Source organism: Phoenix dactylifera, chromosome 18 (genome assembly GCF_051530095.1).
Source record: "Phoenix dactylifera cultivar Ajwa chromosome 18, Ajwa_hap1_PhDact_Kaust_v1.1, whole genome shotgun sequence".
In the NCBI taxonomy this organism is placed as follows: domain Eukaryota; kingdom Viridiplantae; phylum Streptophyta; class Magnoliopsida; order Arecales; family Arecaceae; genus Phoenix; species Phoenix dactylifera.
In genome coordinates, this window is record NC_143207.1 from 17,857,686 (window position 1) to 17,872,527 (window position 14,842).

General features: G+C 38.9%; 2 protein-coding genes across 3 annotated transcripts; both read right to left on the reverse strand.

Annotated features, from left to right (window-relative positions):
• Nucleotides 1-2,916: 2,916 nt before the first annotated feature.
• LOC103719825 (uncharacterized) lies at nucleotides 2,917-4,109 on the reverse strand. The gene has a single exon (XM_008809243.6). It carries the CDS (start codon nucleotides 3,961-3,963, stop codon nucleotides 2,992-2,994), a length of 972 nt encoding a protein of 323 aa, XP_008807465.4. The 5' UTR covers nucleotides 3,964-4,109; the 3' UTR covers nucleotides 2,917-2,991.
• Nucleotides 4,110-6,960: 2,851 nt separating this feature from the next.
• On the reverse strand, nucleotides 6,961-14,079 carry LOC103719824 (isocitrate dehydrogenase [NAD] regulatory subunit 1, mitochondrial). 2 transcript variants are annotated; one of them, XM_008809241.6, is made up of 5 exons: nucleotides 13,345-14,079; nucleotides 10,212-10,451; nucleotides 8,650-8,728; nucleotides 7,852-8,153; nucleotides 6,961-7,423 (listed from the first exon to the last, which is right to left on the reverse strand). In XM_008809241.6, the coding sequence occupies exons 1-4, from the start codon at nucleotides 13,888-13,890 to the stop codon at nucleotides 7,879-7,881; spliced, it is 1,140 nt and encodes a 379-aa protein (XP_008807463.1). In that variant the 5' UTR covers nucleotides 13,891-14,079; the 3' UTR covers nucleotides 6,961-7,423; nucleotides 7,852-7,878. The 2 variants fall into 2 exon arrangements, with proteins under 2 accessions (XP_008807463.1, XP_008807462.1); XM_008809240.5 differs by lacking the exon at nucleotides 6,961-7,423 and having other exon boundaries at nucleotides 7,572-8,153; nucleotides 13,345-14,076.
• Between the last annotated feature and the right edge of the window lie 763 nt (nucleotides 14,080-14,842).

Genomic DNA, 14,842 nt, shown 5'->3' on the forward strand with positions numbered 1-14,842 from the left:
TGATATTCCATTCAATGTTGTTTGCCAGGCAAATCTACTTAACAACTCTTGTAGCTGGCTTTCATACTTCATCATACCTGCTTCAGTCCTATAATTACGCCTCTTCTTATTTTCTTACTCTTCCTTTCAAGCTATAGTATGGTGATAGATTGGGACTGGCTTGTATGATTTCAGCACTGCTTGTTATAGGGGAAATAATGGCTCTTTTTTGTTCAGTTCAGCCACTCATCACCCATGAGTTGGTTCTAGTTTGGAATAAAACATTGATTGTTATAAGAGCTGTTATTAATCTTTATAACAGGGAATAATTAATATTATTATCTGTCTAAGGCACCGATCTGTCCATTTATTTTTCTTAGCTGGTATGGAGATTCGCAATTGGAATATTATTTCATCCTAATGAATAATGAACAAAATAGGGGTCAAAGATTGAAACCATAGCCAGAGATGAGACTTGGCACTTGACAACTTCATCTTTATGTAGCCCCAATTGCTGTACAGAAAAGCAATTCATGTCCTTGTTTTTATGCTGAAAGACCATAACCAGGACCCTGGTGGAAGTTTGCAGTGGGGTCTTCCAATGGGCTGCACATCCTCCACTTGCTGAAACTGTCCTACCAAGACCAGCAGTCTTTAAATCCATGGAGGTAGGGTTAGATAAGACCAGCTGTCTTTAAATCCACAAAGATTAGTTAGATTGGAAGAAACTGAATGTAACAACTAGGACCTTGTCCTAAAAGGCTAACTGAAAGATATTATTTAGGTTTTTTGGTTATTTATAATACCAAACTGATGTGGGACTAAATATATGCCAACATGGGCTCTCGTTGTCGCAACTCAGGTATCCAAGATCTCCTCTGTAACTAAACACACGCCCGCACGGGTCCTCACTTACTCCTCCTGTCCAAGCTCTGACATCCTCGTCGGGCTAAGGGTTCAAATCCATTCAAATCTAATCACAACCACTATAATCGGCTCGTGGTCAGCCCCCATGAACGCATGTTGTAGCTTCCTCAAGTCCATATAGGCTATGAGTCTAATTCGCTCTAATACCCCTGTCACAATCTAGGACCTCATCCAAAAAGGCTAGCCATATGATATTTTTATTGGGTTCCTTAGTCCTATAGAAGTACCTAAGATCTTCTCGGCGAATAACCGATGTGGGACTAAACACACGCCCGCATGGGGCCTTGCACTCGCATACTCTTTCCGTTTAAGCTCTAGTACTCTTACCAAACTAAGAGTCCAAATCCAATCACAAATACTATGATTAGTTCATGGTTAGCCTCAAAAGGATCCATGATGCAATGCCCATAGTCCATAAAGATCGTGGGCAGGGTTTGCTCCGATACTATTTATAATGACCCGAGATCTTATTTCTAAAAGCTAGCCAAAAAATATTATTTAAATTCCTTCATCTTATATAAGTACCAAGATCTGGCTAGTGCATCATCCATATGAGACTACACAGATGATGCCCGTATGACTCCTCACATAGACAACAAGCATTGATTGAAACCAGCAATGCATCCATGTGCAGTTCGCATCAAGGCAGCAACTTTCATCAAGTACTAATCGCATTGGTAATTACAGTTCTGGCTCTATCGGCACCAGCAGCCACAACTAATCATATAAAATTAAATATTTATATGTTTAAGTGTAGGATTAGCTATCATTATTATGCTGTTTGTATATCACAACATTGGCACTGGATGTGTGCACTGCATGTATGTGACTGATCCAAGGCAGAGGTGTCTTCAGTGGATGGCTATGATGAAATGTTAGGCATTTGAAACTTTGACTCACAGACCTCATTTTTACACTTCATGATCTTATTGTTGAGCTTCTCCTTCAGAAATATGGAATACAAAGATGACAACTGTGGAGATAGTGGTTGATATATTAGTGGCAGTGCGAAAAAAAAGGGCAGAAGTTGGAGCTCAGCTCATATATGACTCACATAAATGATTCAAGAGAAAGGAGTATACAATGGATGACAATGTTTCCATCATCTGAGGATATCAGCATAAGTTTTTTTTTTTTATTGATGATATGGACTGCCTTATGCTGTTGTAGCATGGAAGATCGGAAATGGAGTATTTGATAGATAGTTTCGATCCATGAACTAACTTTTGGAATTATTTTTTCCTCCTGTTATGAAGGATATTTTCAGTTTTCATCATGCGAGTCAAGATACAGACCATTTTTTTCTCTTTTATCTCTTCATGGAGCTTTATATGAAAAACTGTGAAGCCTATCTACAATAGTGGAGTGCATTATGCACTTCAGTTGAAGTACATATGACCATTCATAAGGCATGATAAATAAAAGATCATAACTCAAAAAAGTGCAAGAGCTTTTTTTTTTCTCTCTGAATAGGAGGAGCAGATGCAGAGACTTTTTCTCTTTTCCAGATAAGTGCAGCAGACAAAACCAGATTTCTGCTATGAAGACTAGGCTCAACCAGCTTTGCCAATGGCATCTTCAAAAAGAGCAACAAATAGCTTTAGCTAATCTACTCTTTGGAAAGTTAACCTCTCAAGTCCTAATTTAGAAACAGCTAGATCAACACTCATAAAACATCCTCTATAAGATAGCTTCTGCCAGCCTGAATTCTTGTGAAGAGAGGTTGGGAGACTGGATTCTTGGTTATATGATGGCAACCCTTTCAACTGGTCATCCTAGTTATATATAGCAAGATAATAGGAGGGAATGTCAATGTGAATCCCCTCTGCCATCTCTAAGATTCATGTCCCTGGGGACCAGCTCTAATTATTTCACAGCACTAGTTGGACCCATTGCCTCCTCCCCATGTGGTTGACACCCAATCTATTCCCCCCAACCAAAACCAGCTCCATAATGGAAGGAGAGAGATGAATGGAAAACATTCTTAGTTTCATCTAAATTGCATCAATATCCAAACCAAAGCACCTCTCATTTCCTTCACAATCTAAACGAAAACATTGTATCCAAGCATTATAAGCTGGATTCTTACTCAAGCTTCCAAGCATATAGAAACAAGCAAAAACCAGAGGACTCACCTCCATTCGCATTGGTTCCTGCAAAACTATTATACGAACTCGATGATGTCGATGATGATGGCAGGGACTCGGGCTTAAATATAAACAGCGCGTGCCTTAACCCAGGGGTGAAGAGCCAGTCATGAACATCCCAATACACTTGAACTCTCTGTTTGTTAATGGAAATTGATTCATTTCCTCTGAATTTCCATTGGAGATGTCTCACATGAATGGCGACATGCCGATCGACCTTCATCACCATCTCTGAATCCATGCTACCAGTGGTGCTGCTACTGCTACCGTTGCATTCTATTGAGATGTCATGGAATTTTCCCTTCTCATGAAATTTAGCTCTTGCTGAGAATCTCTTCTTGCCAAAGACATGCTCCTTCTTGGATACTAAGATGGCTTCGATGAGAGAAGGCCTCGAACCTGTCCTCCGAAAGGCCTCCTCCTTCAAATCACCAAGTAAAAGGACCACCTCACCATCAGAGACCACTGCCACATAGTAGTCTGACTGAGGCTCGGGCTCATCAGAGAATTTAGCACTCCTGAGGTCCCAGAACACATCAACAGGCTTCCCCTCCACAAGGAACCGTTTGGAGCCATGCTTGCGCCAAAAGTTCCATGGCCGCATCTCAACCTTGCAGCTGTTCTGGTGTTTGCTGCTGCTGCTGCTGTTGTTGTTATCGACATCGACGCTGCTGCCATTGCCTTTATGCTCATCATCTTTGTCCGATCCTTCTACCAAGACTGAGAGGCCATGCGCAAGAAGATTCTTGCACCATGTGACAGTGATCAGGCGGCAGTGGCCTGCGATTCTAGTGCGGTAGATTAACAACGCAGCACCTTGGCCTGACCTGGTTGCAACTGCTGAGGTCGGATCATCATGGAGCTTTTCGCCAGAAGAAAAGCAGGAAGGAATGGGAAAGAGATCTTGCATTTTTCTCCTGATAACAGTAGCACTACTGATCCACTTAGACTGGAATACATCCAGTTGATAAGCCTCTTAACCCTTTCAATAGATATCAACAACTCATATGAATGATACAATGGAAGATTCCAAGCGCTCCAATAATTTTTCCAAGCTGGAAAGTGAGAGGCAAAGAGAGTGAACTATCAATGCCCATGAAAGTGAGTGAAGGAGCCTCACCTCCAATGGGGCCTTTGAGATTGGAAGTGCCTTTTCCAACTACATTGAAAAGTACATTCCCACAACCAATACAGTATTAGGCTATCTAGTGTTCAATGATTCCCCATTAAAGAATAGCAGATAGCTTAGTTTAATGGATGGTGAAAACGTGAGAAGGGCTCTCCTTTTTTTCTTCTGTTAAGCACTAGATTTTAGGGCCTGAGATTTTAACGTACGCAGTCAGCTGCATGTGGGAGACAAGTAAAAGAGAGTTTAGAGAGGAGAGCATGTGCATGAAAGGTATTGATCTTTGGAGGTGGGGTTGTTCTGAGGTTTCTGATAATATTTTCTGTATGATTGGATTTTAATAATCCTTTCTTAGAGCTGTAGCAGAGTAGGAGGGATCTAAGGTGGCAGCTGCTGGCTGAGAGAGAGAAAATAAGGGATGAGTTAGCTATCAACTGCATTGCCATTTTCCAGTAAAGTTCTTCTGTATAAAGGAAAGGTTTCTTAAATGTCAATTTAGCTTTCTTTTGTTATTTGATAAATGAAGGGTGTGCGGTCAATAGTGCTGCAGATTGGGTGGCATCATATGCAGCTCATCACTCTGGAGATTTTATTTGAGAGACCCACGACTCCGTTTTGTCTCTATTGTATTCACTTTTATTGTCTAACTCTTTGGCTTGTGTTCACACTAGGCGTGGGTGAGCTGCTGATGTAACCAAAAAAAAAAAATGAAGGGTTTGCTGTTTAAAATTAGTTATGGTTAACAATAGAGATGCCATGAAGATCAGTAGCACATTAGATTTATATTCCTCTGTATGGGTTTCAAGAATCACATACAATGAATACTCGAGTTTTTAGATCTTTGTAACAAGGCAAACATGATGCATCTTTATATGAACATTTATGTCCTCCAAATAAAAAGATTGATGACTGGGAGGGCTTATAGAGAAGGTGGTGAAGAAGAATCGACTGTTTATCATCATCAGTTTGGGTTAGAAGTGCTTATAATCTTGGTTTTTTTAATCAAAAAGATCATTAATCTTCATGTCTATCGAAATGTGTATTCTGGCGCTGCACAAGTATTTTAATTTTGTTGAGTTGGATCAAAAGCATTATCAGTAGCTTTTTTCCTAGAAAAAAGAATAATGTTCTTTTCCCAAATCACGCAAAGAGTAGCATATATTGGCTCAAATTTAAATAGCAAAAGGATAAACTTGATTTATGAAATGTTGCTTGTCAATAGATTTGTAATAAATATGTTTGTATAAATCAAGTAGAAGCTTAAACTTGGAGAATATAATCTATAGTTATAGTGAAGTTCAAGTTAACATGCAAACAGCTCCATTTGCTACTTGAAAGGACTGATCAACAAAAATGTCCCTGTTGTGCCTAAAAAGATTCGCTGCAATGTGACATGGATTTCTAGGCTCAAAGAGATTGTTGACCAACTGACAAAGTTTCAGCCTTGCTACATGGAAAGCGGACGATTAGTAGTTTGAACATGTCAGCTATTGTTAGGATGGCAGCGATGTCACCAGAGGTTTTACTCAAAACTTATTTCTTTGAGGGAATAATTTGCTCCGCGGATAGATACTCAATTTGGTTTGTGAAAAAAAAAAAAAAAAAAGTATGGTCAACAAAAAAACAAAGAAATACGCCTTATTTGGTTAGAGTTTTCAAAAAAGAGAGATGAAAAGTTAGCATTCCTATAGCAATAAGATTACTATATTTAATCGGAAAGAAAAACCCATGGGAGACGTAGAAAAAATACTTTCTCATCAGTTGGAAACCGGAGCCTTTTTTTTTTCTTCTAAAAGTACACTTAAGTCATCAAAATTCATGGATAAAATCTTTTTTTTATTACGAGTATAAAAGATATTTCATACAACTTTTCCAGAAAAGTGGATTCTCAATCAAGCATAAGTCATTATGAAATATAGTACTTTTTCATGATCAATCAAACATGCTAGAATTATTTTTTTAAAAAAAATATTCCAATGAGCAAAAAAATTTTCCACGAACAAAACAAATCCTAAATAGTAGTTCATAAGCATAACTTGCCATCAGAAACAAACCTCACATGTTCGGATTCAATGCTTTCAGTTCGGAGAAAACTAAACTGCACCATTCCTCTCTCTCCAGCCAAAGCACCTTGATGAGCTGGTACACATGACCCATCTATGACCCTTATGTGCAAGAAATTTTTTCTACACGGCGTGCCTAACATGGCTATGCATACCACCAATCATAGTCGCACGCTTCTACAGCCCCATTCATCGAGCGCTCATCTCAATGCATCGCTACAGAAATAAACAACTATGATTGGAAGCGCGCACAGCAAAATGGGGCACGGCATGTAGGATACATTAACTCCTCATGTACCATACTAATCCCTGACAGCCATGGGGTACTGGTGAGTGAGAATGAGTGCGTGCTGGGAGCCAGCTTCCTTATTATTGCCATCCATATTATCCTCCTCGTTCCATCCTCAACCTTCAATGTGACTCAGGTTTAACCTGTCATCCTTATTGCTATTATTCAGAGATCTTTGTCGCAGAGTCTTTGGACAGACAGAAAGTATTCAATGATTGATATAAGATGCACATGGAGGGTATATAATTGATGCACTACCTTCAATTGTTTTCAATAATCAAGAAGCACAATATTATATAGTAGAACCCAGAGTAATTTTGTTATTAATTATCAACTGCTATTTGCTAACTTAGAATCACTGACAAGAATAGGTTTTAAGGTAAAAAGAAACCTCAACAATTTTCTAATAGATAGAATATATGAAATGCATTAGCAAAAGAAAGAAAAGAAGGAAACTAATGAAACATAGAAAAGGTTCATATAAACAATGACAAGTGTTGATTGAGGATGACATCCAAATATCTAGGCAAAATTTAGATCACCTGAAGAAACCTACTGCACAATCCTTAAGGCTAACAAGACATGCATGATTAAAAGAAATGAGAAACACCCAAGTCCAGGAACAGCTCTCATTCAACAGCAGATCTTTGGCCGATCATGCGCCTGGCACGCAATATAATCCAATACCCTACGATCGGTAAATTGCCAAATGCATATTCCTTTCTCACTTGCTCTAATGGTTACTTGACTGCAGACCAACTGATCCAAGAGTTCCAGATCGTCCACTGGTGTATCATCATCATCAGGCAGTACTCATGGGAGGCATGTTCTCTCTTTTCCCAAGCATGTGCTGCTCTTTTTCCAATCACTTTTCAAAGATAAACTATTCTACCTGGTATCATGCCATAAGGATGGGATTGTCAGCTAAAACAGAATCAACCAATTGCATGCCAGCTTCCAATAAACAAGGAATCTTAGTTTATGCAGACTGAATTGCAGGCTAAAATAGGATTCATAGTCCAATTAGAAGACCCCCAAACTACCAGAAAGATACCAGATTCCATTTATTATTTTCGGATCAAAATTTTACCAGCAAAAACAAGAAAATTTAGAATCTCTGCTTCTTTTTTTTCCAATTTATGACTCTACGCGAACAACTTAAACTCCAAATACACCTTCATTGGACAAGCAATAAATTATTTAAAGAAAAAGAATCATGTTTCTCAAATCAGGCTCCCGTGGTGTAAGCTGTAAACATCAATGTAATATAAGAAAACAAAAGCAGCATCTTAGGACAAGCGATTAATCTGTTGTCCATACCAATACTCTGCAAAAAGATCAGGATGATCAGTCCAGTGCTGCTATGACTGCATCAACAACTTCCTGGGTTGTGCTATGCCCTCCTAAGTCTTTAGTCCTGTATTTGCCTTCTGCAATTACCCGCTTGACAGCAGTCTCTAATCGGTCAGCAAATGAAGGAAACTGGAGATGCCTCAGCATCATTGCTGAAGAAAGAAGAAGGGCTACAGGATTTGCCTTCTTTTGTTCCACTATCTTCTGGTTTCCCACATTACCTGCTGAAGCTCCTTGCTCAAAAATTGCATGATCTTGACCAACATTGCCTGAGAAAAGATAAAACAAAAATGAAAAACACAAATTTGTTGAATGTAACGAAATATGATGTCACTTAAGGAATACATTGCCAGCAGCTGCTTGAAAGAATTTCAATCCGCTGCCTGAAAACCACTGAAGTGTAAGAAACATATTCCAGTATTCAAAGCCGTAACACAAGGCAATAAAATAGAATGTTAAACAAACATGCTGACAGCCAGACCAAAAGAAATGTCAATGACTACTTTCCGTGAGCCAGTCCAATTGAGTGGATCACTCTTAAAAACTGACATCTACATACTAATACCAATATTGATAGTATATCATGTGAAAGACTTTAGGCCTGCTTCATGCGGCCTGCCTCCAGATGCGATGCTCCGCAGCATCAGAGTTCCAAAAAAATTAAATACTTATACTTCCATTTATACTCTGTTTCTATGTGCTCCTCTCTCTTTCTCTGAAAAATTAAATACTTATACATTGATGTGTCTGTCAAGAATTAGTTACCTCCTGGCATTACTCCAGTGCCTCCAGCAATACCAGCCGCTGTGTTTGCCACCAGATTGCCATACAGATTTGGTGTGACCTGCAAATGAAAATAAATATGCATGAACACAAACAAAAGAAATGAAATGTTGATCAAAACAAATTTGCAAGTGCGTGCAAGCATGCACATGCACACACACCGAGAGAGAGAGAGAGAGAGAGAGAGAGAGAGAGAGAGAGAGAGAGAGAGAACACTATCAGTAGGATTTGGGAATTGGAAGCAAATCATATCAATGCAAATTAAGAAATGAGCTAAGCATGATCTATTGCATTTAAAATCTCTAAAACCCAACAGTGAGATGTTTTGGAGTTTTCTTTACATCAAATGGACCATTTCTATTGATTTCATACCATTCCAAACCACTTGAGCTTGTTCATGCTATTTTGATGATTGACACAAAGTCATGCATTGGAGGGTTCTTACCTTTGGATCAAGAGGACCCAGAATGGACCACTATTAAGCAGTTCATATCATTCTAATTTAATGGGGTTGTTAACATCGTTAACTTCCAATAAATTACATAATTTTCCAGCATAAAGTTGCCTGATTCTGTTCCCATACCCCGTAGAAAGTTCAGTGCGAAGTTTTATGAAAATGGACATAAAAAACCTCTAGAATAATATTGTAGAAAAATATTATTTGGTTGCTTTCCATAAACCTATTTTGCAAAAGTGACAGTTTACAAAACCTGTCCAAGATCCTAGAAGACCATTTTAGTACAAGAGCCATAGAATGGTTTTTTTTGACAGGGCCAAGGAATGACCATTCTGACATAAAATTTAGCCTTCTAACATGCATACAGCCTTTAAAACTAATAATTATAGTCTCAAATCCCAATGGGATGCCCCGTGGGACACCAGAGTGTTGGAACAGGACCATCCCGCCATTGTCCCAACATTCCGATCGGCACATCTTGGGACATCTTCTATCCCAAGCATCAAGATGGGGCGGGATGGCGGCGGATCTTGTTCCATGAGTAAACCAGGACAACCCCATACCACGGGATTTCCTTACTCATAATTCAAGCAATAATGCATTTCCTAGTTTTATGTTCAGGGCTCAGAGTTTAAACTCTTGCAGATGTCTTGCTGTTATCCATTTTGGCGTTGTTCATTTGCTTCTTCAAAAGTTACTGACACATTGGTCCAAGATCTATCATCGTCGCATACAACGCTTATCCATGATTGCATAAAAGATGGATCCATTTAGACATGCAGGTAAATATATTTAATAAATCACTTAAATATGTTTCCGAACTTTCTATCATCAATTACCTAATGCAATATCAGATTAATGGAGCAATAAAGATTCCACAATTCAGAAAATATCTACACAAAGGGTTATAGTGAGACAAAATTATATGATACAGTACAATTCAAATGGTATATCCTTCACATCTTTAAAACTATCTATGTAGAGATATAAGAAACCATGGAAATAAGCAATTAAATCACAAATAGAAAGTTCAGGTCGACCAATAAGATGATCGGAACTGTAAAGGTTCAAGAAAAGAGCGAAGTACCATGACATCAAACTGCTCAGGCTTCGACACAAGCTGCATACAACAGTTGTCCACAATAATCTCATTGTACTTTATTCCAGGGTATTTTGTTGCAACCTCACGGCAAGATTCTAAGAATAAACCATCTGCAAGCTTCATGATATTGGCCTTATGCACAGCTGTGACCTTCTTCCGATTGTTCAAGTATGCATATTCGAAAGCATATTTTGCAATGCGCTCTGAACAGAACTTTGTTATCACCTAGCAACAAGAGTGAGTGACATTTAAATACATGGCTTATATACCATATGTCTCGCGGTTTTATTAATAATATACATGTATGTTGATTTAAGTCATGTATATTAAGCTGTTATTATGTACACAAATATTTGGCATAAATTACATGTGATGAAGAATTAGGATATGATTTGTCATCTTGCTATGATGGTAGTATACAGTAATTTGCCTGATGTTTGACATAGAATACTATAAATATCGATTAGGATTTTTTGCATATATACCCCTCATACTATCCTGTTTTCCTAGCACTATCCCTGCAACTAAAGTTCTGCCTTGTGCCAACATCAAATGGTCACCATGTAAATGACTTGAATCACTCTTCTGTATCAATACCCCTCCAAATTGTCCAGCATTCAGTTGATACTGCAGAAAGTTGTTTTTCTGCAGAACTACCTCGGCAAAAACTACTTCAAGTCTTCAACAGTTGCATGGCTGTAGATGTAGCTTTTTAACACCAAAACCCTTCAAGTAAGCACCCAAAATTCACAAAGAATACTGGACTCATAAACACCATTCCGTCTATGGCATTGATATTAGACAGCACAACATGGCAACCAGATTGATGAACCTTCAATTCAAGAACTTCACTTCTTATTTTATCCGCAACTACAAGGTCTCCATGAATCCTACAGGCATCAAGTGAAGCACCCAACACCATCACATTGGTTTCATCGGCATGCTTCTAATGAACACTTCTGCTTCATCCAACAACCCAACTTGGCCTAACAGATCAACCATGCGACCATAATGCTTCATCTTGGCATGAATCCCATAAAGCCTATCAAAGAATCAATGCAACTCATCCACCAATGCAACATGAGTCTATTAATATCCCCAATGAGGTTCTGTCATTGAATGCTCCTCCCCTGAACTCTCTATCTGCTCAAAGGTATCGATTTAACATTCCAAGATTGCCCATTGTTTGCCAATATTATGATCACAAAATTTGAGCTAGAAACATTCTTTTGACCCAATTCATGGAAAAAGTCGAGCACTGTCTCCAAGTTGCCACAAGGCATACGTACTGCTCAGCAACGCCCCAAGGTTAGCATTTCAAGTCATCAAGTTCTTGTTGATATAAGCATGGATGCATTTCCATTGATCCCAGGTTGCAAGGTATCCACAAGCCAACAAGAACATACTAACCATTGTGACTTCATTGGTCTTGCATAATTTGAAGAGTTACAGTGCATTGGCATACGTTACAAACAATGCAGCCCAGCATTGTTGTCATCATTTAAAATCATCCAGTTCTTTTAAGGAGAGCATGGACCCATTAACCATGATCAGAGGCTTTATACTAATGAGCGCATTAACTACTCCAACTTCATCAGGCATTACACTACTCTGCAACTGCTTTTTTTTGAAGAGCTATAATGTCTTGGCATACATATTGATCAATGGATAACCAATTTTATTGTCATCATCTAAAGTCATCCAGTTCTTCTTGATGCAAGCATGGGACTGCTTCCCTTGATACAAGGCTGCAAGGTGTGCACAAGCCAGAAGCACGCCTTTGTGGCTTCATCGGGTCCATGCTAACCTATAAATGAATCTGTTGAAGAAATGTGTCTCTATGAATCAGTCACTTTGTGCATAACCTGAAATCGTCCAGCTCTGAGAAATGGCATCTCTCCCAAGTAGGGGTGCAAATGGGTCGGGTCAGGTTGAGTTAAACTAAAAGGGTCGAGAAATGGCATCTTTCTTGCTGCTATACTTGTCCTGAGTTAAACCAAAAGCTTGAGAGCTCGGCGTTTGGGTTTCCTTCTGTTTTGCTCATTCTCTTCGGGTCCGTTCGGGTCGGGTCAGGTCTGTAAACCTAGACCCGACCCAGAAAATGGCTTGGCTCCAATTTTAGGACCCGACCTAGACCTGTGGGTCCTAAAATTCGGGTCGGGTCGGGTCTTGAGGCTACTTAATTTCACAACATCTTACAATGGAATAATATGTATCTAAGGAATGAAATTAGAGAGTATTATTTTAATGTATTATGTAGGAAAATAGGATACCTTGACAACAAAAGACATTTACTATGAAAACTAGAGAATATATTAACATTTATATCTTGGAATCAGAAATAAAATATCGTACTTCCTATTTTTCAATTATATCATGATAATGGAATAAAAAACACAATATACCAACTTGCATCAAAAGGTGTTCAATTAAGAATTTAACCACTTAACAATCATGTTAAGTTGGAACTTTTAACTTCGTCACTTACTGTAACTAACATTGAGAGTAAAACTGCTTTTGAGTTTACACTTACTAGATATAGTCCTGATTTTGAAAACAAATGGAAAAGAAACAAGAGGAAGTAGAGATAAAACAAGAGGCAAGAAAGGACGGCAAAGAGAATAAAAAGGAGAAGAAAAGCAAAGAGGAATGGGATTCAATAGGAACACGAAGAGGGGGACTGAACTTTGTGTCAACTAGAGAAACAAATGAGGAAAACAGATTTAAGTAAGAAAGAATACAAGATATGAAAGAAACAAGCATGAAGGAAAAACAAAAAAAAGGAAAAAGATATATATGTATGTATGTATGTATGTATGTATAAATACCATCATCTTTCTACTTTCATCATCATCTGCTTTACAGAATTCCTTAATGTAAATACCAAAATATCGATCCTCCTGTGACATAAATCAAAAAACCTTCAATTACATTTGTTCATATATTCCTAGCTATCTCTTGTTCTCATCAATTACATATAAACATAGCTAAAACCAATCCAAAACCTAAAAGATATGTTACCCAGAATCGTAATCAAGCGTAAAGATTTTACATTGCCGATGCATATATTCTTCATTAGAAAGATCCAAGAAGCAGCAGGAAGGACAAAAGATTATACCTTGAGGCTTTCGACAACACCGGGAACCACCTCATGCTCCAATCCCGAGTACTCCCCCTCGGTGTTCTCCCTGATGACCACGATATCGACGTTCTGGTGCCTTGTGGGGAGGCCGGCGAGGTTGAAGCAATTGACAAGAGACGCGTAGAGATCAAGCTCCTTCCGGAGCTGGACGTTGAGGGAGCTGACACCTCCGCCGAGTGGGGTGGTGAGGCCGCCCTTGAGGCAGACCTTGTTCTTCCGGATGGACTCAATGACCTCCGGCGGGACGGCGGCCATGTCGCCGTGGACCTCGTAGGTCTCGAAGTAGACGGGAGCGTGCATCGCCTCCATCACCTGTCTGACGGCGCCGGTGACGAGGGGGCCGATCCCGTCGCCCGGGATCAGGGTCACCGCCCGCGGGGCGCCGTCGCCGGGGCGGGGCATGTAGGTCACGGACCGCCGAGTCTCGGCAAAGGCGAGGGTTTTTAAGGGCGGAAGGGAGGAGGAGGCGGCGGCGGAGTGGCGGAGGACGTGCCGGAGAAGGGGCAGGCCTCGTCTCGCCATCGTGGATGGAGTTCAAGCTGCGGCTGTTTTGGCTTGGCAGAGGGGTTGAGGAAGGATTTGAGAGCTAGGGTTTGACGGAGGATCAATTAGGAAGCAGGATTAGAGGAGGAACAAACAGGAGAGTCCTCTTGAGTCAACTACATCTCCTTGCCTCTTTGGGTTCCTTTGTCAACCTTAACGTATGGTAATGGTTTTGAAACCCTAACATTTTTTACATAATTAACCAAACACTCATTGGGCGGAAAAAGAGTTGCTTGGAATTTTCAAAAAAAAAAAAGAAATAAAAAAACAGCATTTCTATGAGAATAAAAGCTCCTTTTTTGTTGGTTAAAAATTAAAATCTTTCTTTCTTTCTAAAAATATCTTTAAATTATTAAAATTTATATCTTTTTCTTTATCATAGCTATAATAAGTATTTTATATAATATTTTCAGAAAAATAGATGCTTAACTTAAGATGATCAACCAGATATGCCAAAACTATTTTTTCAGACATCATAAATATTTTGATAAGAAAATTTTTTTTTCATAAACCAAAAGTCGATTTGCATTCTTTAAAAAAAAAAAAAAATCTGTTTGAATAATCCAATAGAATTCCTAGCATTGGAAATAATATTTTTAGTATTATAGGATTTGTGGCCTATGCTAGCCCATATCAATTGGATGCCTTCGGATCCATTCTCATAGGATAGGATCGGAAAAAAAAAATAATGAGAACTTTTTTTTTCCTCTTTATGGGATTTAGGCTACCTCACTCCGCACAAAATTCTATAACTTCTATAAATATAAGCTTGACCCAGCCTGTTCTTATAAATCCGATTGGATTGCATAGGATTATCTAAACAAACCCTAACTAGATTGAGTTAGAACATAATCTATGCTGTAAAATTGTTAATTAACTTTTTTTTTCTTCATATATATATATATTACTCAATCACATAAAAAAACATATA